Here is a 25,848-nt window from a genome sequence, read left to right on the forward strand (position 1 = left end):
AGTGTTGAGCGACGTACAGTTTCTACATTTCTTTTGCAACACTAGCCATTCATGCTTCCTTCATTAGTTTATCACATGGTATTTGTCAGACAAAAACGCCCCAATTATCCAGTTGCTCAGAGCATTTTGCTGACATGCTAGTCTGATAGCGGAGTTTCTTGGGGAAAACAAGCAGAGCATTTTGGGAAACGGCTGAGCCTGAGACACAGAGAGAGCTCCTTCTTACTTGTGAGTTTTTTCATGATTTAAAGTTTCTAGATTTGGCTGTAAGTTGTTTAAGTTACTATTAATGTTCATAGGATTGTTAGTCACTTTTCCTCCACTTATTTCTTGAGCTCATCTGATTTAGGGAGTGAAACAGTCATGGTCATCTAGTGAATGGACTCTGTCAGCACCGTAATGCAAGCTGAGCAGCGTGTTATCATGTTGATTACCTTAAAACAAGTTTGTCAAAGTTATTAACAGGCTACACCACAAAAACTACACGTTCTCTCTTGTGATGCAGAGTGGCTTTAATGTCAGGGGTTTATGGTTCTCACAGAGGATTTCTTTAAAATTATTTTACAGCACCAAATCCAACAACCCTGCTCACTGTGGAGGGTGTGATCATGTTCTAGGAGGAGGACAGCACCCTCTGGTGACACACAAGGACATGGTGAGCTCAATCTGCAAGGCTGTGGTCACTTATGTGCCGCTTCTGTGGATTGTGAGGGTGACTGATGGGATGCCGGACCCTTCTCAGAGGGACCTGCTGATGCGTCAGGAGGCGTCCAGACAGACCGGAGGCCGATGGGCGTTGACAGCAGCCGAGCAGAAGCTGGATTCTTACCTCCATCGGCTGAAGGAGCAAGAGATGTCTGCTGCCCAGTTCCCACCTGCTATCCATTTCTTCAAGGCAAAGCCTCTCATTCAAAAGAGTTCGATCTTCAAACTGCTGCAGAAGATGCCTAAAGGTGATGTCACAGCCATGGATGCAGGTCTAAAAACCAAATCCAATCCAGTATTTGTTTCTGTTATATTACAGCTGCAGTTTTAAAACAGCAAATTTTAAATTTTCTTTTAGAAAAATAGAACTTGCATCTCATGCTTTCTTTATAATAATAATAATAATAATAATATGATAATAATCTTCATTGTCCACAAATGTGGACAATGATTGTAGCTTTCAAACAATAAATACAATAATAAAATTAGTACAACACAGACAACAATAACAGACATAATTTCAGTGTGACTGATGCTTACGAGTTCAACAAAGTTATTTCTGTAAATGTTCTTGGTTGTTATTGTGGCTCTATAGCATCTTCCTGAGGGGAGTTTTGTGAATAATTTTAAAAAAGGGGATGAACAAGAAAATAGGGGATTTAATGGTTTCAAATGATTAAGTGTATATTGTGCTGTAGAATTTTGTAGAATGTGTGCAGAAGTTTTTTAATGAAGTTCAAGTGCATTTTTTAACCAACAGCAGCACCTGAGAGTTCTGATTCACCCGTTAAATGTCCCTGAAAGCTACAAAACTACAAAGGGAAGGATTAGGGTTAGGGTTAGGGCCTACAAAAGGATTACAAAATGACTCAAAAGGACTACAGAAGTGCAAAACAAGGACAAAAATGGATGCAAAATAACAACAATGAAATGTATAATGACTAAAAAGACACGCAAAACAACTACAAAGACACAAAACAACTACAAAGCCACAAATTGAATACAAAAAGAAAGAAATTTACTATAAAGAGGCACAAAATAACCAGAAAGTTATGCAAAAAAGACTACAAGGACACAAAATGACCTTGAATAGATGCAAAAAGACTCATTGATGAAAAGACCATTGATGTCTCATAATCCATCAATGGTCACAGCACTCAGCAACCAGTGTGTAGTTCATCAGGTTTGTGTTTGACGTTATGTTGCCGTCTTGTTGGTAGGTGCAGCGCTCCACATCCACAGCTCGTCTCTGGTCAGCGTTGAGTGGCTGGTGAAAAACGTCACATACAGGCCTCACTGCTACATCTGCTTCACGTGGGACAACTCGGTCCGCTTCCTGTTCTCTGACCGCCAGCCGTTCCCACGATGGGACTGCTTCTACTGGCAGCTGCTTCAGACTCTTAGAGCCAAAATAGGAGACCCTGCAGGCTTTGATAACAGGTTGAATTAGATATCACCTTCAATCACACATTCCAGGTCAGGAGGTAACAGGAGATTTTAACCCAATACTTGGTGTTTGGGGTCTTTTTCAGTTTAATGCAGCACCTCACTCTGTTCACCGAGGATCCAGATGGTGAGTACCCAAACCAAGATGTTGTGTGGGAGAAGTTTGAGAAAGCCTTCATTGCAGCTGCAGGGCTAATCACCCACGCTCCTGTCCTGAGGGACTACTTCTACAAAGGCCTGGAAGAGCTTCACCAAGACAACATCATGTATCTGGAACTGCGGAGTGGCCTCTCAAGGGTTTGTGTTTGCTTGTTTGTTCACACCTGATCGCCACAGCTCCAGCCTCTCTTAAAGAATGACAGTAGGAGAATCAGAAGGGGCAGTAGAGCTGACATTTCTGCATTGTGGACTGTGAGGGTAAATCAAAAATATATAATGTTTTCAAATCTAAGCAAATCTTTACTATGTTGCAGACGTATGAGCTTGATGGAACCATTCATGATAAGGTCTGGACTCTGAAAACATTTCAAGAAGTTACAAAGAAATTTATAACAGATCATCCAGACTTTCTCGGGACACGCATCATAATTTCTGTCAACAGGTAAGAAAAAGAGCATAGGTTTGGTCTCAAAATTGGTAGGGATGCAACAACCTACCTAAAGACATCAATCTTGATATCGGGAGATATATGTCATATATGTGATAAATCATAGTAAACTGAGGCATAAAAACGTCAGAGTACAGTAAACTATAAAATCTCCAAAAAAGGATCATAGTATAGTAAAGCATAAAAATCATAAAAGCGTCATAATATAATAAGGCATAAAGACGTTATAGTGTAGTAAGGCATGAAATGTTTTAAAAATGTAATAGTATAATAAAGCATAAACACCTCATTGTGCAGTATGGCATAAAATGTCATAAAAATGACATAGCATAGTAAGGCAAAAAAAGTCATAAACACGTCATAATATACTAAGGCATGAAATATCATAAAAATGTCATAGTGTAGTATGGCATAAAATGTCATAAAAATATCATAATATAATAAGGCAAATAATGTCATAAAAACGTCATAGTATAGTAAGGCATAAAATTTTGTAAAAACGTCATAGTATAGTCAGGCAAAAAATGTCAACATTTTTTTATAATATATTAAGGCATAAAATATCATAAAAATGTCATAGTATACTAAAACATAAAAACGTCATAGTATAGTAAACTATAAAATCTCCAAAAAAGGATCATAGTATAGTAAAGCATAAAAATCATAAAAGCGTCATAATATAATAAGGCATAAAGACGTTATAGTGTAGTAAGGCATGAAATGTTTTAAAAATGTAATAGTATAATAAAGCATAAACACCTCATTGTGCAGTATGGCATAAAATGTCATAAAAATGACATAGCATAGTAAGGCAAAAAAAGTCATAAACACGTCATAATATACTAAGGCATGAAATATCATAAAAATGTCATAGTGTAGTATGGCATAAAATGTCATAAAAATATCATAATATAATAAGGCAAATAATGTCATAAAAACGTCATAGTATAGTAAGGCATAAAATTTTGTAAAAACGTCATAGTATAGTCAGGCAAAAAATGTCAACATTTTTTTATAATATATTAAGGCATAAAATATCATAAAAATGTCATAGTATACTAAAACATAAAAACGTCATAGTATAGTAAGGCAAAAAATGTCAAAAAAATGTAATAGTATGGTAAGGCATAAAATTGTCATAGTATAGTGAGACATAAGAGGAAAAAACGTCATGGTATAATAAGGTATAAAATGTCAAAAAACATCATAGTATAGATAGGCCTAAAATGTCATTAAAATGTCATAATATAATAAGGCAAATATTGTCATAAAAACTTCATAGTATAGTAAGGCATAAAATGTGAAAAAAATGTCATCGTATAGTATGGCATTAAATGTCAGAAAAACGTCATAGTACAGTTAGGCATAAAAAAAGTCATAGTATAGTATGGCATTAAATGTCAGAAAAACGTCATAGTACAGTTAGGCATAAAAAAAGTCATAGTATAGTGAGGCAAAAATTGTCATAAAAACGTCATAGTATAGTAGGGCATAAAATGTGAAAAAAATATCATAGTATAGTAAGGCAAATAATGTCATAAAAAAGTCATAGTATAGTATGGCATAAAATGTCATAAAAAATCATAGTATAGTAAGGCATAAAAAGTCGTAAAAATGTCATAGTATAGCATAAAATGTCATAAAAACGTCATAGTATAGTTATGCATAAAAAAGTCATAGTATAGTAAGGCATAAAATGTTATAAAAAAACCATAGTATAGTAGGGCATAAAAAGTCATAACAATGTCATAGTATAGTATGGCATAAAATGTCAGAAAAACGTAGTAGTATAGGTATGCATAAAAAAGTCATAGTATAGTAAGGCATAAAATGTTATAAAAAAAACCATTGTATAGTAAGGCATAAAAAGTCGTAAAAATGTCACAGTATAGTAAGGCAAAAAGTGTCATAAAAACGTCATAGTATAGTAAGGCATAAAATGTGAAAAAAATGTCATAGTATAGTAAGGCATAAAAAGTCGTAAAAATGTTATAGTATAGTATGGCAAAAAGTGTCATAAAAACGTCATAGTATAGTAAGGCATAAAATGTCATAAAAACGTCATAGTATAGTAAGGCATAAAAAGTCGTAAAAATGTTATAGTATAGTATGGCAAAAAGTGTCATAAAAACGTCATAGTATAATAAGGCATAAAAAAGTCATAGTATAGTAAGGCATAAAATGTCATAAAAAAATCATAATATAGTAAGGCATAAAATGTGAAAAAAATGTCATAGTATAGTATGGCATAAAATGTCATAAAAAAGTCATAATATAGTAAGGCATAAAATGTCATAAAAAATCATAGTATAGTAAGGCATAAAATGTGAAAAAAATGTCATAGTATAGTATGGCATAAAAAATCATAGTATAGTAAGGCATAAAAAGTCATAAAAATGTCATAGTATAGTATGGCATAAAATGTCATAAAAAATCATAGTATAGTAAGGCATAAAAAGTCATAAAAATGTCATAGTATAGTATGGCATAAAATGTCAGAAAAACGTCATAGTATAGTTATGCATAAAAATGTCATGGTATAGTGAGGCATAAAATGTGAAAAAAATATCATAGTATAGTATGGCATAAAATGTCATAAAAACGTCATAGTATAGTAAGGCATAAAATGTCATAAAAACGTCATAGTATAGTTAGGCATAAAAAAGTCATAGTATAGTAAGGCATAAAAAGTCATAAAAATGTCATAGTATAGTATGGCATAAAAAATCATAGTATATTAAGGCATAAAAAGTCATAAAAATGTCATAGTATAGTATGGCATAAAATGTCAGAAAAACGTCATAGTATAGTTATGCATAAAAAAGTCATAGTATAGTAAGGCATGAAAAGTCGTAAAAATGTCATAGTATAGTATGGCATAAAATGTCAGAAAAACGTCATAGTATAGTTATGCATAAAAAAGTCATAGTATAGTAAGGCATAAAATGTCATCAAAAAATCATAGTATAGTAAGGCATAAAAAGTCGTAAAAATGTCATCGTATAGTAAGGCAAAAATTGTCATAAAAACGTCATAGTATAGTAAGGCATAAAATGTGAAAAAAATATCATAGTATAGTATGGCATAAAATGTCATAAAAATGTCATAGTATAGTAAGGCACAAAATGTCAGATAAACGTCATAGTATAGTTAGGCATAAAAAAGTCATAGTATAGTAAGGCATAAAATGTCATAAAAAAATCATAGTATAGTAAGGCATAAAATGTGAAAAAAATGTCATAGTATAGTATGGCATAAAATGTCATAAAAATGTCATACTATAGTATGGCATAAAATGTCAGAAAAACGTCATAGTATAGTTATGCATAAAAACATCATAGTATAGTAAGGCATAAAATGTGAAAAAAATATCATAGTATAGTATGGCATAAAATGTCATAAAAACGTCATAGTATAGTAAGGCATAAAATGTGAAAAAAATGTCATAGTATAGTATGGCATAAAATGTCATAGTATAGTAAGGCATAAAAAGTCATAAAAATGTCATAGTATAGTATGGCATAAAATGTCAGAAAAACGTCATAGTATAGTTATGCATAAAAACGTCATAGTATAGTTATGCATAAAAAAGTCATAGTATAGTATGGCATAAAAAATCATAGTATAGTAAGGCATAAAAAGTCATAAAAATGTCATAGTATAGTATGGCATAAAATGTCAGAAAAACGTCATAGTATAGTTATGCATAAAAACGTCATAGTATAGTTATGCAAAAAAAAGTCATAGTATAGTAAGGCATAAAATGTGAAAAAAATATCATAGTATAGTATGGCATAAAATGTCATAAAAATGTCATAGTATAGTATGGCATAAAATGTCAGAAAAACGTCATAGTATAGTTATGCATAAAAAAGTCATAGTATAGTAAGGCATAAAAAGTCATAAAAATGTCATAGTATAGTATGGCATAAAATGTCAGAAAAACGTCATAGTATAGTTATGCATAAAAAAGTCATAGTATAGTAAGGCATAAAAAGTCATAAAAATGTCATAGTATAGTATGGCATAAAATGTCAGAAAAACGTCATAGTATAGTTAGGCATAAAAAAAGTCATAGTATAGGATGGCATTAAATGTCAGAAAAACGTCATAGTATAGTATGGCATAAAAAGTCATAGTATAGTAAGGCAAATAATGTCATAAAAAAGTCATAGTATAGTATGGCATAAAATGTCATAAAAAATCATAGTATAGTAAGGCATAAAAAGTCGTAAAAATGTCACAGTATAGTAAGGCAAAAAGTGTCATAAAAACGTCATAGTATAGTAAGGCATAAAATGTGAAAAAAATGTCATAGTATAGTAAGGCATAAAAAGTCGTAAAAATGTTATAGTATAGTATGGCAAAAAGTGTCATAAAAACGTCATAGTATAGTAAGGCATAAAATGTGAAAAAAATGTCATAGTATAGTAAGGCATAAAAAGTCGTAAAAATGTTATAGTATAGTATGGCAAAAAGTGTCATAAAAACGTCATAGTATAGTAAGGCATAAAATGTCATAAAAACGTCATAGTATAGTAAGGCATAAAAAGTCGTAAAAATGTTATAGTATAGTATGGCAAAAAGTGTCATAAAAACGTCATAGTATAATAAGGCATAAAAAAGTCATAGTATAGTAAGGCATAAAATGTCATAAAAAAATCATAATATAGTAAGGCATAAAATTTTAAAAAAATGTCATAGTATAGTATGGCATAAAATGTCATAAAAATGTCATAGTATAGTATGGCATAAAATGTCAGAAAAACGTCATAGTATAGTTATGCATAAAAAAGTCATAATATAGTAAGGCATAAAATGTCATAAAAAAATCATAGTATAGTAAGGCATAAAATGTGAAAAAAATGTCATAGTATAGTATGGCATAAAAAATCATAGTATAGTAAGGCATAAAAAGTCATAAAAATGTCATAGTATAGTATGGCATAAAATGTCATAAAAAATCATAGTATAGTAAGGCATAAAAAGTCATAAAAATGTCATAGTATAGTATGGCATAAAATGTCAGAAAAACGTCATAGTATAGTTATGCATAAAAATGTCATGGTATAGTGAGGCATAAAATGTGAAAAAAATATCATAGTATAGTATGGCATAAAATGTCATAAAAACGTCATAGTATAGTAAGGCATAAAATGTCATAAAAACGTCATAGTATAGTAAGGCATAAAAAGTCATAGTATAGTAAGGCATAAAAAGTCATAAAAATGTCATAGTATAGTATGGCATAAAAAATCATAGTATATTAAGGCATAAAAAGTCATAAAAATGTCATAGTATAGTATGGCATAAAATGTCAGAAAAACGTCATAGTATAGTTATGCATAAAAAAGTCATAGTATAGTAAGGCATGAAAAGTCGTAAAAATGTCATAGTATAGTATGGCATAAAATGTCAGAAAAACGTCATAGTATAGTTAGGCATAAAAAAGTCATAGTATAGTAAGGCATAAAAAGTCATAAAAATGTCATAGTATAGTATGGCATAAAAAATCATAGTATATTAAGGCATAAAAAGTCATAAAAATGTCATAGTATGGCATAAAATGTCAGAAAAACGTCATAGTATAGTTATGCATAAAAAAGTCATAGTATAGTAAGGCATGAAAAGTCGTAAAAATGTCATAGTATAGTATGGCATAAAATGTCAGAAAAACGTCATAGTATAGTTATGCATAAAAAAGTCATAGTATAGTAAGGCATAAAATGTCATCAAAAAATCATAGTATAGTAAGGCATAAAAAAGTCGTAAAAATGTCATCGTATAGTAAGGCAAAAATTGTCATAAAAACGTCATAGTATAGTAAGGCATAAAATGTGAAAAAAATATCATAGTATAGTATGGCATAAAATGTCATAAAAATGTCATAGTATAGTAAGGCACAAAATGTCAGATAAACGTCATAGTATAGTTAGGCATAAAAAAGTCATAGTATAGTAAGGCATAAAATGTCATAAAAAAATCATAGTATAGTAAGGCATAAAATGTGAAAAAAATGTCATAGTATAGTATGGCATAAAATGTCATAAAAATGTCATACTATAGTATGGCATAAAATGTCAGAAAAACGTCATAGTATAGTTATGCATAAAAACGTCATAGTATAGTTATGCATAAAAACGTCATAGTATAGTAAGGCATAAAATGTGAAAAAAATATCATAGTATAGTATGGCATAAAATGTCATAAAAACGTCATAGTATAGTAAGGCATAAAATGTGAAAAAAATGTCATAGTATAGTATGGCATAAAATGTCATAGTATAGTAAGGCATAAAAAGTCATAAAAATGTCATAGTATAGTATGGCATAAAATGTCAGAAAAACGTCATAGTATAGTTATGCATAAAAACGTCATAGTATAGTTATGCATAAAAAGTCATAGTATAGTATGGCATAAAAAATCATAGTATAGTAAGGCATAAAAAGTCATAAAAATGTCATAGTATAGTATGGCATAAAATGTCAGAAAAACGTCATAGTATAGTTATGCATAAAAACGTCATAGTATAGTTATGCAAAAAAAAGTCATAGTATAGTAAGGCATAAAATGTGAAAAAAATATCATAGTATAGTATGGCATAAAATGTCATAAAAATGTCATAGTATAGTATGGCATAAAATGTCAGAAAAACGTCATAGTATAGTAAGGCATAAAATGTCATAAAAAATCATAGTATAGTAAGGCATAAAAAGTCATAAAAATGTCATAGTATAGTATGGCATAAAATGTCAGAAAAACATCATAGTATAGTTATGCATAAAAAAGTCATAGTATAGTAAGGCATAAAAAGTCATAAAAATGTCATAGTATAGTATGGCATAAAAAATCATAGTATAGTAAGGCATAAAAAGTCATAAAAATATCATAGTATAGTATGGCATAAAATGTCAGAAAAACGTCATAGTATAGTTATGCATAAAAACGTCATAGTATAGTAAGGCATAAAATGTGAAAAAAATATCATAGTATAGTATGGCATAAAATGTCATAAAAACGTCATAGTATAGTAAGGCATAAAATGTCAGAAAAATGTCATAGTATAGTTAGGCATAAAAAAGTCATAGTATAGTAAGGCATAAAATGTCATAAAAAAATCATAGTATAGTAAGGCATAAAATGTGAAAAAAATGTCATAGTATAGTATGGCATAAAATGTCATAAAAAATCATAGTATAGTAAGGCATAAAAAGTCGTAAAAATGTCATAGTATAGTAAGGCAAAAAAAAGTCATAGTATAGTAAGGCATAAAATGTTATAAAAAAACCATAGTATAGTAAGGCATAAAAAGTCGTAAAAACGTCATAGTATAGTAAGGCATAAAAAAGTCATAGTATAGTATGGCATAAAATGTCATAAAAAGTCATAGTATAGTAAGGCATAAAAAGTCATAAAAATGTCATAGTATAGTATGGCATTAAATGTCAGAGAAACGTCATAGTACAGTTAGGCATAAAAAAGTCATAGTATAGTAAGGCATAAAATGTCATAAAAAAATCATAGTATAGTAAGGCATAAAAAGTCGTAAAAATGTCATAGTATAGTAAGGCAAAAATTGTCATGAAAACGTCATAGTATAGTAAGGCAAAAAAAAAGTCATAGTATAGCAAGGCATAAAATGTTATAAAAAAACCATAGTATAGTAAGGCATAAAAAGTCGTAAAAATGTCATAGTATAGTAAGGCATAAAATGTGAAAAAAATATCATAGTATAGTATGGCCTTAAATGTCATTAAAATGTCATAATATAATAAAGCAAATAATGTCATAAGAACGTCATAGTATAGTAAGGCATAAAATGTGAAAGAAATGTCATCTTATAGTATGGCATAAAATGTCATAAAAACGTCATAGTATAATAGGGCAAAGAATGTCAGAAAAACAACATAGTATAGTAAGGCAAAAAAATGTGAAAAAAATGTCATAGTATAGTAAGACATAAAATATCATAAAAAAATCATAGTATAGTAAGGCATAAAAAGTCGCAAAAACGTCATAGTATAATAAGGCAAAAAGTGTCAGAAAAACATCATAGTATAGTAAAGCATTAAATGTGAAAAAAAAGTCATAGTATAGTAAGGCATATGTCATAAAAAAATCATAGTATAGTAAGGCATAAAAAGTCGTAAAAATTTCATTGTATAACATAAAATGTCAGAAAAACGTCATAGTATAGTTATGCATAAAAAAGTCATAGTATAGTAAGGCATAAAATGTAAAAAAAAATCATAGTATAGTAAGGCATAATATGTCAGAAAAACGTCATAGTATAGTTATGCATAAAAACGTCATAGTATAGTAAAGCAAAAATTGTCATAAAAACATCACAGTATAGTAAGGCGTAAAATGTGAAAAAAAATATCATAGTATAGTATGGCATAAAAAGTCATAAAAACGTCATAGTATAGTAAGGCAAAAAATTTTTTAAAAAACGTCATTGTATAGTTAGGCCTAAAATGTCATTAAAATGTCATAATATAATAAGGCATAAAATGTCATAAAAACATCATAGTATAGTAAGGCATAAAAAGTCGTAAAAATGTCATAGTATAGTATGGCATAAAATGTCAGAAAAATGTCATCATATAATAAGGCAAAAAATGTCATAAAAACGTCATAGTATAGTTAGGCATAAAAAAGTCATAGTATAGTAAGTCATAAAATGTCAGAAAAAAATCATAGTATAGTAAGGCATAAAAAGTCGCAAAAATGTCATAGTATAGTAAGGCAAAAAGTGTCTGAAAAACGTCATAGTATAGTAAGGCAAAATTTTTTATAAAAACGTCATAGTATAGTAAGGCAAAAAATGTTATAAAAATGTCATAGTATAGTTAGGCCTAAAATGTCATAAAAACGTCATAGTATAGTTAGGCCTATAATGTCATTAAAATGTCATAATATAATAAGGCAAATAATGTCATCAAAATGTCATAGTATAGTAACGCATTAAAACATCATAGTAGAGTAAGGCAAAAAAATTTCAAAACAATGTCATAGTATAGTCAGGAATTAAAAGCCATGAGATAAGATAAGATACTCCTTTATTAGTGCCACAATGGGTAAATTTACAGTGTCACAGTAGCAAAATGGACATTGCAAAGAAAGAAAACGATCTGTAAAATGACAACAATCAAATACTTAAAAAAGATAAATGATACAATAAAATATAATTATACACTTAAATATTTAAATTTACAATATAAAAAATACAAAAAGTAGCAGCAGATGAGTTGCACAGATGGTGAGCAGAATTCTTGCACATGTTGGATTGTCAGTCTTTGGTGTGTGAGGTCACTGAGTGCAGTGTTTGTACAGTCTGACAGCATAGGGAAGGAAAAACCTGTGGTATTTTTCCTTCATCAACTGCGGGTGCAGCAGCCTGTCACTGAAGGAGCTGCTCAGAGTTGTGAGTGTCCTGCATGGGGTGGGAGATGTTGTCCAACAGGGATGACAGCTTAGCCGCCATCCTCTTGTCACCCATTACCTCCACTGGGTCAAGGGGGCATCCCAGAAGATAGCTGGCCTTCTTGATCACTCTGTTTAGCCCTCCCCTGTCAGCAGTGGAGATGCTGCTTTCCTAGCAGACCACAACATAGAAGATTGCTGATGTCACCACAGAGTCATACAAGGTCCTCAGGAGTGCACACTGCACTCCAAAAGACCTGAGTCTCCGTATGTCACAGTATAATAAGGCATTAAAAAGTAATTGTATAAGACGGTATAAAGTGTCATGAAAATGTACTAGTATACTAAGGCACAAGGTGTCATAAAAAACATCATCATATAATTAGGCATAAAATGTCTATGTATAATAAGGCATAAAATGTCATCATACAATAAGGCATTAAAATGTCATAGTATAGTAAGGCATAAAATACCAGAAAAAAACCACAGTATAGTAAGGCATAAAGACATCATAGTATAGTAAGGCATAAAATCTTATAAAAAATATCATAGTATAGCAAGGCAAAAAATGGTAGAGAATCATCATATTATAGTGAGGAATGAAAACATTATATTATAGTAAAACATAAAGACATCATAGTATAGTAAGGCATAAAATCTTATAAAAAATATCATAGTATAGCAAGGCAAAAAATGGCAAAGAATCATCATATTATAGTGAGGAATGAAAACATTATATTATAGTAAAACATAAAAACATCATAGTATATTAAGGCATAAAAATGTTATAGTATAGTAGGGCATGAAATGTCATAAAAACATCATAGTGTAGTAAAGCACAAAATGTCATACAAACGTCATGGTATAGTAAGGAATCAAATGTCATGAGATAAGATACTCCTTTATTAGTGCCACAATGGGAAAATGTATAGTGTCACAGCAGCAAAGTCGACATTACAAAGAAAGAAAACAAAATGCAAAATGACAAAAACAAAATACTTAAATAAGATAAATATTATAATCAAATATAATATGTACAATTAAATATTTAAATTTACAAGATACAGAATACAAAAAGTAGCAGCAGATGAGTTGTATTCCACAGATGGTGAGAAAAATTATTGCACATGTTGGAATGTCAGTCTTTGGTGTGTGAGGTCACTGAGTGCAGTGTTTGTACAGTCTGACAGCAGAGGGAAGGAAAAACCTGTGGTATTTTTCCTTCATCAACTGCGGGTGCAGCAGCCTGTCACTGAAGGAGCTGCTCAGTGTTGTGAGTGCCCTGCATGGGGTGGGAGATGTTGTCCAACAGGGATGACAGCTTAGCCATCATCCTCTTGTCACCCATTACTTCCACTGGGTCAAGGAGGCATCCCAGAAGATAGCTGGCCTTCTTGAGCACTCTGTTTAGCCCTCCCCTGTCAGCAGTGGAGATGCTGCTGCCCCAGCAACCACAACATAGGAGATGGCTGATGTCACCGCAGAGTCATACAAGGTCCACAGGAGTGCACCATGCACTCCAAAAGACCTGAGTCTTCGAACGTCAGTATAGTTAGGCATAAAAAAGTCAAAGTTTAGGAAAGCATAAAGTGTCATGAAAATGCAAGAGAATAGTAATGATTACATTTCATAAAAACATCATCGTATAATAAGGCATAAAATGAATAAAATGTCATCATATAGTAAGCCATCAAATATCATAGTATAGTATGGCATAAAACATCCTAAAAAGTCATAGTATAGTAAGGCATAAAAAATCGTAAAAATATCATAGTATAGTAAGGCATAAAATGTCATAAAAAATCATAGTATAGTTAGGCATAAAAAAAGTCATATTATAGTAAAACATAAAATGTCATAAAAAAATCATAGTATTGTAAGGCACAAAATTCATTTTTGCCATGAAAAGTCGTAAAAATGTCATAGTATAGTAAGGCAGAAAGTGTCAGAAAAACGTCATAGTATAGTAAGGCATAAAATGTCATTAAAACGTCATAGTATAGTAAGGCATAAAAAGTCGTAAAAATGTCATAGTATAGTATGGTATAAAATGTCATAAAAACATCATAGTATAGTAAGGCAAAGAATTTTATAAAAACGTCATAGTATAGTTAGGCCTAAAATGTCATTAAAATGTCATAATATAATAAGGCAAATAATGTCATAAAAATGTCATAATATAATAAGGCAAAGAATGTCAGAAAAACAACATAGTATAGAAGGCAAAAAATGTGAAAAAAATGTCATAGTATAGTAAGACATAAAATGTCATAAAAATGTCATAATATAATAAGGCAAACATTTTTATAAAAACGTCATAGTATAGTTAGGCCTAAAATGTCATTAAAATGTCATAATATAATAAGGCAAATAATGTCATAAAAATGTCATAATATAATAAGGCAAAGAATGTCAGAAAAACAACATAGTATAGTAAGGCAAAAAATTTGAAAAAAATATCATATTATAGTAAGGCAAAAAGTGTCAGAAAAACGTCATAGTATAGTATGGCATAAAAAAGTCAGGTATAGTAAGGCAAAAAATGTCAGAAAAACGTCATATTATAGTTAGGCATAAAAAAAGTCATATTATAGTAAGGCATAAAATGTCATAAAAAAATCATAGTATAGTAAGGAATAAAAAGTCGTAAAAATGTCATAGTAGAGTAAGGCATAAAAAGTGTCAGACAAACGTCATAGTATAGTATGGCATAAAAAAGTCAGGTATAGTAAGGCAAAACATGTAATAAAAACGTCAGAGTCTTGTGAGTCATAAAAAAACATCGACATAGTATAGTAAGGCATAAAAATGTCATAAAAAAAGTCAGTATAGTAAGGCATAAAAATGTCATAAAAAGTCAGTATAGTAAGAAATAAAATGTCATAAAAACGTCAAAGTATAGTAAGGCATAAAATGTCATAGAAACCCCATAGTATAATAAGACATAGAATGTCAAAAAAAACATCACAGGCATAAAAACGTCAAAGTATAGTAAGGCAAAAAATGTCATAAAAACATCATGGTGTAATAAGGCAAAACATGTCATAAAAACGTCATAGTATAATAAGGCATAATATGTCAGAAAAACGTCATTGTTTAGTAAGGCAAAACATCTAATAAAAACGTCACAGTATAGTGAGTCATAAAAACTTCATACTATAATAGGGCAAAACCTGTCACAAAAACTTCATAGTATAGTAAGGCAAAAAATATCACAAAAAGGTCACAGTATAGTGAGTCATAAAAACTTCATCGTACAATAAGCCAGAAAATGTCATAAAGACGTCGTAGTATAGTGAGGTATAAAATCTCATAAAACCCCCATAGTATAATAAGGCATAGAATGTCAAAAAATATCACAAAAACGTCACATTTTAATGAGTCATAAAAACTTCATAGTACAATAAGCCAAAAAATGTCCTAAAAAACTTCATCGTACGATAATGCCAAAAAGGTCATAGAAACGTCATAGTATAGTAATGCATAAAACCGTCATAGTATAGTGAGGCATAAAATGTCACAAAAACGTCATAGTATAGTGAGGCATAAAATGTCATAAAAATGTTATAGTATAGTAAGGCATAAAACCATCATATTATAGCAAGGCAAAAAATTTAATAAAACCATCATATTATAGTAAGGCAAAAAATCTAATAAAAAAACGTCAAAATCTTTTTGTGTTGTCAGCAAAATGCACTTGAAATACGAAAGATAAAAGTGGTCGCTATGCAAAACAAATAGTTTGTGTCACAAAATTTTACTTAAGTATAAAATAAATATACTTCAGTAAATGTACATATTTGCCAATTAATGATAATATGGTGGTTCGATTTTGAATTACATGAACGTACATTTTAACCAAAGTGGGGACGATGTGGCATGATATCAGAGCTTAAATGTAAAGGTCACTGTAGCATAGTTTTAGAAAATAGAAATATTTAATTATAATTTAATATATTTTCCCTAATTTCATTTCTTAACTCCTGGAAATGAAGAGTGATATCGGGTTATTAAGAGTTATTAAAGGGGCATTCCACCAATTTAGTACAACTCAGCATGTGAAAACAGTTGTACAATGTCTCCTGTGGCTCTGGAGGAAAGCATGTGTGCAAACTGGAGGAGTAGTAGTTGTAATGTGTGTCCCTGCTACTCATAAAGTGTGACAATAATCAGTTATCCCATTAAAAATCTCATATTTTACACCTTTCAGGAGTATTATTTGAAGTTTTGATGATATGAGATATATTTGTGGTTTAAAATACCAATCTAGCAACAATAGGTCGTTGGCTGATTGTTTCCTGAGTGGTCAAATAAAAACATAGCAGATTTCAGGTAAACACTCAGAGAAACCAAACCCAGCAAGGTTGGATGGTGGTTCTAGGTGGGCTGGGCTTGGGTTGTGGCTGGGGCTGGGGCTATGGATGGAGTGTTTTGATACTTTCAAGGTATTAATATTGAAACTAGACCTGCTTTATAATCAAAGAAGACTGGAAATCTCTCTTTGTACAAGATGGGACCTTTAACTATCTTTTAGTCAGTGGTGGTGAGGGTCTACTCTTGTTGTTCACCAGTGTGTATTACTGTCTTTTGCACCTGTTGTCATGATGTTTGCCACATTACTTTTAGTGTTTAATACAGCACTCACTTCTCTGTCTATTATCGTTGCTGCTCTCTTCAGGGCTCTGAGTGTATCTGAGGTCAAAGCAGCTGTCAAACAGGCCATTCAGCTGCAGAAGGACTTCCCAGATGTTGTCGCCGGATTTGACATGGTAGGATGTGATCTGTCTTGTTTGCCTTTTATTTGACAATTAACACGTTGTTGTGAGAAAATAATTTGTTCATCCATAAGCTACTATTAATGTTTGCAGGTTGGCAGGGAGGACGGTGGGATGACTCTGTGGTACTTCAGGGAGGCACTTTCTCTGCCAGCTGAACTGGGTGTCACACTACCGTACTTCTTTCATGCAGGAGAGACAGGTGGGTGGATCAATACATTATCACTGATTAGAAAGCGGAACATGTTTCCAAATATTTTAAAACTTATACTTTAATTCCAGATGACGAAGGCACAGACATAGATCAAAACATTCTTGATGCCCTTTTGTTCAACACCACACGCATCGGGCACGGTTATGCTTTGGCTCACCATCCACTCGCCAAAGAGCTTTCTAGGAAAAGAAACGTGGCTGTGGAGCTGTGCCCCATCTCAAACCAGGTCACATAACCTATTGTTTGGCACAACAGCAAAGAAAATGTGTAGCTGTGTTCATACATTAAGCGCCTGTGTGTATTTCATATCTGACCTCCAGGTGCTGAAGCTGGTATCAGACCTCAGGAACCACCCTGCCACTGTGCTGATGTCTGAGGGCCACCCGATGGTGATCAGCTCTGATGACCCATCTCTGTTCGGTACCACAGGCCTGTCCTACGACTTCTATCAAGCCTTTGTGGGCATCGGGGGATTGAAGGCAAACCTGGGGACTCTGAAAGAACTGGCTGTCAACTCCATCAGGTGATTTTATTTCTTTCATGTCTGTTTTTGATGTTACTTCAGCCTTTAATGCAATATTGAGCACGACAGTGGTTTGAATATTGTTGTTTTTAACTTTTAACATGTTAACACCATTTTCTTTTTACTAAGCATTCATTTTGTTTCCTCTCCTTCAGGCAGCCATTATTTTAAAAAGACAAGTCTGGTTATATTTAATATTTCACTTACTGTCAACAAATCCCACGAAAAGACCAAAACTCTGTGCCATAACAACATTGTTGATTAAAACTGTTAAAAACACACCATTGAGTCACACTGTTGCACTGTTTTAGGAAATCATTTAGCTCCTTTTTACAAATCAAAGTTTAGTTGTCACCATGTTTTTAAAGAGTTATGTCCTCAGCAGTCCTCAGTATGAACAGTGTGAGGCTGAGAGCCACATACAGGTTAGATCTCTTTGATTCAATTTCCACATGATGAAACTTAAAAAAGGTCACAAATCACAAAGGAGGAGGTCACCTTTATTGTTTTTGTCAGTTCAGTGTAATCTAAGACCACATGCTACAGTGACCTTAAGAGATTGAAATCAGAAAATTGTTCCCAGTGTGTATCAAATAAAATGTACGTGACTTTGGAAAAAAAAACTTAATGTAATACAATGTAATGAAGGGCAGGGTATCATTTAAAACCCTCTTCCTGAAATGTTCAGTGCCCCTCTGACATCAGAAACTTTGTCTTAATTTTGACACATTTCACCAATCAAATCAAATGCCATACTTGCAAACTGTTTATGCAAGAGCTCTGTAGGACGCCGTCTGTGTATAATCAGTGCTCGTTATTTTTCATGAAATGAGCCTATAATGAAAATCTCATTATGTCATTATCTAGTGTCCATATCTACTTACTGTTGGTCGGCTGGATTTAGATGTTGGATTGTCCTTGAAAGCACAACCAAGAGATATTCAAAGCTTGAAGTTACAGCACCACAAGAATAATGCAACTCCTTAGAAAGAAGCTTTGTAGAAAAGAAAATTTGTAGGTTTTATATTGCATGTCTTCTACATTTACCTTATTGCTTTTGTTTGGCCTCACTGTCCAGCTTTCTATTTTTATATTGTCCTCTGAACCCCTTGCCTATTTTTGCTTTGGCTTTGATTGTCAAAGCACTTTGTAAACTCTTTTTTTTTTTAAAGTTGCTATATAAATAAAGTTATTATTATAAAGTTTAAGTTATTAAAATTAAGCTTTCCTATAAAAGCACATACAGTCAGAAGTTTACATACACTTAGGTTGAAGTCATTAAAACTCTTTTTTTTTTTAACCACTCCGCAGATTTCATGTTAGGTCATCTATTTTGTGCATGACACGAGTAATTTTTCAAGCAATTGTTTTGAGACAAATTGTTTCACTTTTAATCCACTATATCCCAATTCCAGTAAGGGTCAGAAGTTTTTATACACTACTCAGCAAGTCTGGTTTATTGTGGCTTATTGTGAGAAGCTCGTGACCCAAGTTAAACAATTTAAAGGCAATGCTACCACATACTAACGAAGTGTATGTAAACTTACCTGTCATGCTTTTCAATTGAAGTGGTGATCCCGACTTCCCTATGACACGTAATTTTTATTTGGATTAAATGTCAGTGAGTTTAAATGTATTTGGCTAAGGTGTTTGTAGACGTATAATTTCATCTCTCTCGCAGTTTGATGAGTTCAGCCTGATTAAGTTTCTTCTGCCTGCAGGTACAGCTCGCTTCCTGCTCATCTGAAGGACACGGGCCGCATCATGTGGCAGAACAAATGGGATGCTTTCATTGCAAATAATTAATGTTAGCCAAACCACAATGGATCCTGTTTGACTTGAATGTTTGCTTTAGCACTCATATATATTTGTAGGTTATTACCAGCCTTATTCAGGCCATTCAAATTCAATGCCGAGTGCCTTCTTGACATTATTGTTTATTTGGTAAAGGAAGGGCTGATAAAACTGTAACACGCCCTGAGTGAGGGTGTTCTGTTGTGACACAGGAAGGTAGATATCTGAAAACTGTGGAGCTTCTCAACTATTTTTACTTTTCATCATCTCAACAGAGTTTAGTTTGGTACAACAGTATTCAAAGTTGTCCACAGCCTTTTTTTTTTTCCTTGAGGACTTTCAAACAAAAACTGTAATCGCATTTTTCATTCACAATTTACATGTCAGAAACATATGATGCAGAAACAAGACTTCAATAAAAAACTATTACTCCTTTGTGATCCAGTTCAGAACTTTGTTCCTACACTGTGCGACTCTTGTGGATCCAAATTGTCCAAAGCAAAATGTAAACTCACCCCACAGACAAGCAGTTGTTCTACATCTTTGTCCCACACGAGATGCAGCTTTTGCTCAATTAAGGGTCATTTATAATCTTGTTTTCTGGGACTTGCCCACCAGACGGTCTTTGATGAGATTTTGTATTTTCCAGCCCTGACCACTGCACTGTTGAACAACAAGTTTGTAGTTGTTGTCTTCACCCATCGCAACTTCCAGACATCTCTTGGTTTCTCTGTTCTGGATCGGTCCATCCTGGGTAGAAAACATTTTATTGTCACTTTCTTTTTCTCCAGACAGACCAAACTCTGGTGTAGATTTATATTTTAAAACTGAAGTATTCACCTGTTTAAAATCCCACAACATGTGGAACTTCTTCTGCTGGGCGACTTTACACTCATACAGTCCTGGGTAGACGCCAGAGCCGGGGTCCACTAGACAGCGGTTGCTATTGTACTTGTGAGATTTGATTCCACCAATGTAGAGTTGTCCACTGGTGCGATAAAAACAATGCTACGCAAAACAAAAAATTACTAATTATTCTTAGACAAATGAAATCATAGTCTGTTTGCATGAAGGCTGCCACTTTTTATTCTAAAGTTTATAAAGCTCATCAGATTGTTCAAAGAAAAAGAAAAGGCAATCAACGGGAAGATAGCAAGATTATGTGCAAGGATATCTAATTTGTTTTAAGTTCACTCTTTGAAAAAGTGCAGCATTAGGGTGCATGCAGTGAACCTGTGAACATACCTGAGGTGAGAAGTAGTGGCATGCATAAATAATGGGTGTGTTCCCAGGCACTGGGCCCTGGTCGATACAGAGTTCGGACTGCAGATCACTTATCAGCTGCCAACAGAAACAGAAATAGAAAGAAACCCCTTATGGCATCTATAAGAAATAATGTTATAACTTCTGACGCTCCAGCCAAGAATGCACTTTAAGAAAAGACAATATGAACTGAATTTTGTATTCTGATTGTTTACTATTTCCTTTCTGCTTTTGTAATCTCAGCATCATTGAAAATAAGAGTCACCCCTCAATGTATGTCTGTCAAAATAAAGAAAGGTTGATGATGATGATGATGATAATGATGATGATGATAGATACTATATTGTCAGAAACCCATCCTGAATAAATACAAGATAAGAAAACAAAACATGGAGGAACAAAATATCCTGTGACTTAGATGATTCTGACTTTTCAAGTAGAAATGGTTTGAAAATGAACAGTGGCTTAAATCTCATAAAAGAAACCTAAACAAAGTACGACTGTGACACCTGCAGCCTCTCACATTCAGTCAGACACGATATTGTTTTTGACTCACAGCTCCATAGCCGAGTACGTCGTGCAGGGGGTCCAGCAAGGGGTATACGTTATCCAGATACCACTTAAAGGGCTTACAATTCAGCTTCTCCCTCAGCTTCTTCCTCTCTGACACATCCCCAATGTCTATCCCGTGATTCTGTGGGATAGAAAGTCTTTGAAAAGTTGGAAGGAACTATAGCATTTATGTCAGTCACAAAACATCATTTATGAAGCCTAATTTGTGGATTTAGATGATTGATTGAATTTATGTGCATGATAAAGTGTCACCCCTTACCTTTAGTGGAAGGTTCCAGGCAATGTTGACATTATATTTATATTCATCCAACCACACCTCCGCCACCCTCAGAGCATTACGCTTCACCATCACACTCAGGTCTGGGAGGTAAGGCTTTGTTGCTCGTTCAATGTGGGCAATTTTAGAGCAAGGTATGACCTCAATGCTTCCTCCACAAAGCCATACCTGCAATACAAACGGCATATATTTAAAAAGTAGATTTAAAGGGCATTTACTTAAATGCTCATGAATACATAAACAAATTTTCCATTCTTTGTCCAAAGACTTTCCCAGCAACAAAGGGAAGGTAAACATCCTGGACAAATTACCCACATAGTTAAACAGAAGGTCACAGTAGTTCAGCTGCCTTTTATATTTTAATTTGCTGAAAGGATCACATGCAAACAAGGATAAACGAACAAACAAAAAGGCTAAGAGCAGCAACTCCTCATCTACAGTAAAAACATATACAGTACATATACATACTTTGAATCACAGTATTTTTGTCAATTTGAGACCATGTCAAAATTTTACCCGGATGCCGAGCTCCACATTTTCACCACCGTATATTTTCATTCCACCATCGAGGCTTCCGATCTCTCCAAAGAACTTGCGATCAGCTACAAGAATCCCCATGATGGACGGACTCCTGAAGACAATTTGCAATGAATTGAAACACTGAACACAGACTGTCAGCACATTTTATATGAGAGTCATTAAGAGCAGTTAAAAAGGATCTAGCCGTGCAGATACATTCTGTTTTTATTTGCTGAGGTCTTAAGACACTCCAACATGAAGATCTGTTTAAAACCCTATCCCAACTGCCAGGAGTCAAATGTAAACATACTCGAGTCATAAGAGTCTGAAAATACTGAAAAACATATGTCAAGTTTTTTTTAAATGGCAGAATGTTTTAGAACTCCTTCCAATTCCCAGAAAAATCCTGCAGACACAACTCCTGTGGTAGTTATGACCTTATCTGCCACTAACACAAGGGAGGTGAATGGGATTATGATTGTGGTGCACAAAGACGGAAGCAAAAACAAGCCTTTGAATTTTAGTTTGACAACACTTGGTCTTTGTGTATAGTTGGAACGCAGATAAGATAAAGTTGGATTGCTTTCTCAGCGTCCAATCAGGTCACTTACTTACTTGGTAACAGTACCTGTGCACCAGCGTAACTTTCAGAGTAAGAGACGCTTTGGAAGAAAAGAAAGTAGTTTCAGGAAACAAAGCTGAGAGTGACTGACCCTTTAAACTGAAACTTACTTGCCAGGCTGTGACTCGTCCTTTAAACTGTACCACTCAGGTCTGAAGGACTCGTACATGCACCACAGAGCCCAGTCAAAGGCGTCAGCCGCAGGTATGTAGGGAATCAATCTCAAGTCATCATAGTTGACTTTGTCAAACACCGGTGTCAATATCACAGTGCGGTCTTCCTTAATGCGGGACAACAGTGGCTCTGCCCTGGACACACGGCGACAGTTCCACAGAACATGTGTCATGTCAATGTCATGTGATGACAGGTTTAATATTACAGCAACATGCAAAGAAAAAGTCACATCACTCAAAGCTTAAAGAACCTCAACCAACCATTGCACATGGACCTCTATGTGAGCGTCCAAGATGGCCACCACGTCCCCGACCGCAGTCTCCCATCCTGACAGTCTGGCCTGTGTGAGGCCGAGCTGCTGAGAATGCCGCACTTTCTTCACCAGGCCTGGACGTTCCTCGTGGATCAAGGTGATGTATTCATCCAGTTTCTCCATCAAGTCCTCTGCAGAGAGTCAAGATGTTATGCAGCTGTAGATTCAGTCTAGCTGTATCTCTGGCAACCACTTGGCCACATCATTTAACCAACCAGCCTCTCGTTGTGGACTCACAAAATACTCCGATTTAAAAGGGCTGGCCCAAAATATAAAAAAGATTATTTACCCATAGCGGCATTTAGCCATGCAGGTCGTTTTGGTTGGGAGATGTCCACCTCTAAAACTTCCATCATTACATTGAGGGTGGATGGAATTTCAGTTGTGGTCCTCGCGACAATTGTAATTGACATTTTGGTAAATAGGCTACGCTCAATATGAAGCTACAGGAGGCGGTTGATTAAGCGTAGCATAAACACTGGAAACAGGGTAAACACTAGCTGGGCTCCCTCCAAAAGGGAGAACCAGTCTGTCTAATCCCAAACTATTCCTTTAAAACACCCTACACACCTTTTGTTCACCCCCACAGGTGTTATTAGCCACATTTGTACCATCAGTATTGTGTGGGCGCACTTCCCGCTCCAACATCTACTGTAATATGGAGGAAACAACCCTTTCCTCCATATTACCTTTTCCTTTCCCAAATCTGACTGTGTATGTCTCAGAATAATCTCCCAAAGCTTGACAGTAACTGGAGAGCCAGAAACAGGGTTTTGTCACAAGTGAAGTAGAGCAGGTCGACCCACCGTTGCTACTGTGATCGTCCACCAGGATGATTTCTTTCAGCAGCCGAGCCGGTGTCTTGTCAATGATGCTGCGGATGGCCCGTTTGATGATAGAGAGGGCTTCATCCAGGTAGATTAACACTACGCTGACAGTAGGCAGATCTTCTGGGTACTTCCTCTCAGCACACCTGACAGGGGGAAAAAATATTTGAATTGAGTTTTTCAATTCAAATTGTAACCTGTAGTGTTTGTCTCAGTGATGCCCATGAAGACGCAAATGACATCAAAGTCAAACTTAGCAAAGGAACCTTTTTCTATTCAGTCAGTATTATATTTTAGGATGCTTTTTTTTTTTTAATTAAAAAATAAAACTTACCATCTATAAAATGGCATAAAATAGTGAGAAAGCCAAAGGTAATATCTTCAAATTACCTATTTTATCCAACCTAGAGTCCAAAACCCAGAGATATTCCATCATAAAGACAAACACCTAGCAAATATTCACATTTGAATTTGTTTTTTTTTTTCTCATGATTGATGTGTTTGAATTGGTTTTTCTCAGTGGCTCCTGGCTGCAGTCACCTGGAGGGTCTGGTGTCAGGGATCTCTCTGTTGAGGGGGAGTCTGTCACTGAGGAAGGCGTTGTAGCCGTATCTCTGAAACAACTTCTCTGCCTCCTTCTGCTCCTCCTCTGACAGCTCATCACCCCACCTCGTGAACAGAGCCGAGTTGGGAAACAGCTTCCTCACCACCTTCCTCTCCTTCTTGGCCTTTGCGTTCTGCGGTGCCGCCGGTTCCTTCTTTTCAATTTTATTCATCAGATTGACTGTTGATAAAAAACAATAAGGTTTGATTATCCTTCATGCAAAGTCAAAGACAGGTGATTAAACCAACTGCCCCACCCCTCCCTGAGATATGGTACGTATTATTTAACAAATATTGGTCATAGTTTGTCTTTGCACAACTAAATGAACTGTTTAAACAACCCACAATACTTGACCGTGTAATCTGTTTGTCAATCTTGTGTGTTATTTTGCTGGAAATCAGGTTGGTCATTTTTCAAGAAAAAGTGCCAGAAAATTCTCTGGTTTAAGGCTCTCAAATGTGAGGTTTTTGCTGATTTACTTCATATGTCATATACTAAACTGAACATTTTTCACAATTTTTGGACATGTAGACAAAATGATCAATCAATTAAATGAGAAAATAATCAAAAGATTAATTGGTGTAAATGTTAGCTAGTTGCTGCTCTTTTCCCCATAAACACTGACTTTGATAGCTGAATTTCAATGTGAAGCAGGTCAATAACATGATGAAATATAAGAAACTTTTTTTTTTTTATAAATCTAAATGTAAATGTAAATGTAAAAAACATTTCAAATTAATTTATCTCAGTTTTAATCTAGATGTCAGCATATTTTGACCAGTAAATCACCAGATCAATGACACTGATTTGTTACCGTATTCAAATCAAGTTCACCTAATTCTGTACAAAAAGAAAAAGAAAAACCTTGACTCACGCAGCCTGTTGATGTCATCTTCCATCCTGTCCATCCTCTTCAGCATTCCCTGGCCCCTGATCGAGTCATTCTGGTGGGCCCTCTGGAGTCTCTCTGAATGAGTATGGACCTCCCTCTTAATGGAGCCGAGGTATAACAAAGCCGAAGCTACGGCAAAGGCCAAAAGTAATCCTTTAATCCAGCCAGATCTCACCATGGTGCTTCTGTGCATGGCATGTGTTCAGGTTTGCCTCACACTGACAGAAAAAAAGAGGAGAGGGTATTCTACTTCCTTTTATCTCAGGTGCTCCCGCTCCTCTGGCTTTCTCTCCT

The 25,848-nt window shown here is 33.9% G+C and overlaps 2 protein-coding genes across 2 annotated transcripts; one reads left to right on the top strand and one right to left on the bottom strand.

The window, feature by feature from the left end:
- Positions 1–129: 129 nt before the first annotated feature.
- ada2b (adenosine deaminase 2b) lies at positions 130–19,574 on the top strand. Its single transcript, XM_056368180.1, has 10 exons — positions 130–228; positions 568–953; positions 1,926–2,145; positions 2,238–2,448; positions 2,625–2,752; positions 16,863–16,953; positions 17,053–17,161; positions 17,242–17,399; positions 17,494–17,696; positions 19,418–19,574. The coding sequence occupies exons 2-10, from the start codon at positions 653–655 to the stop codon at positions 19,500–19,502; spliced, it is 1,506 nt and encodes a 501-aa protein (XP_056224155.1). The 5' UTR covers positions 130–228; positions 568–652; the 3' UTR covers positions 19,503–19,574.
- Positions 19,575–19,726: 152 nt separating this feature from the next.
- LOC130163790 (probable polypeptide N-acetylgalactosaminyltransferase 8) lies at positions 19,727–25,848 on the bottom strand. The gene is made up of 11 exons (XM_056368179.1): positions 25,537–25,848; positions 24,599–24,842; positions 24,038–24,204; positions 23,179–23,362; positions 22,855–23,052; positions 22,120–22,234; positions 21,586–21,771; positions 21,310–21,447; positions 20,736–20,831; positions 20,331–20,498; positions 19,727–20,240 (listed from the first exon to the last, which is right to left on the bottom strand). The coding sequence occupies exons 1-11, from the start codon at positions 25,745–25,747 to the stop codon at positions 20,076–20,078; spliced, it is 1,872 nt and encodes a 623-aa protein (XP_056224154.1). The 5' UTR covers positions 25,748–25,848; the 3' UTR covers positions 19,727–20,075.

The sequence above is a fragment of the Seriola aureovittata genome, chromosome 22 (genome assembly GCF_021018895.1).
Source record: "Seriola aureovittata isolate HTS-2021-v1 ecotype China chromosome 22, ASM2101889v1, whole genome shotgun sequence".
Classification (NCBI taxonomy): Eukaryota; Metazoa; Chordata; class Actinopteri; order Carangiformes; family Carangidae; genus Seriola; species Seriola aureovittata.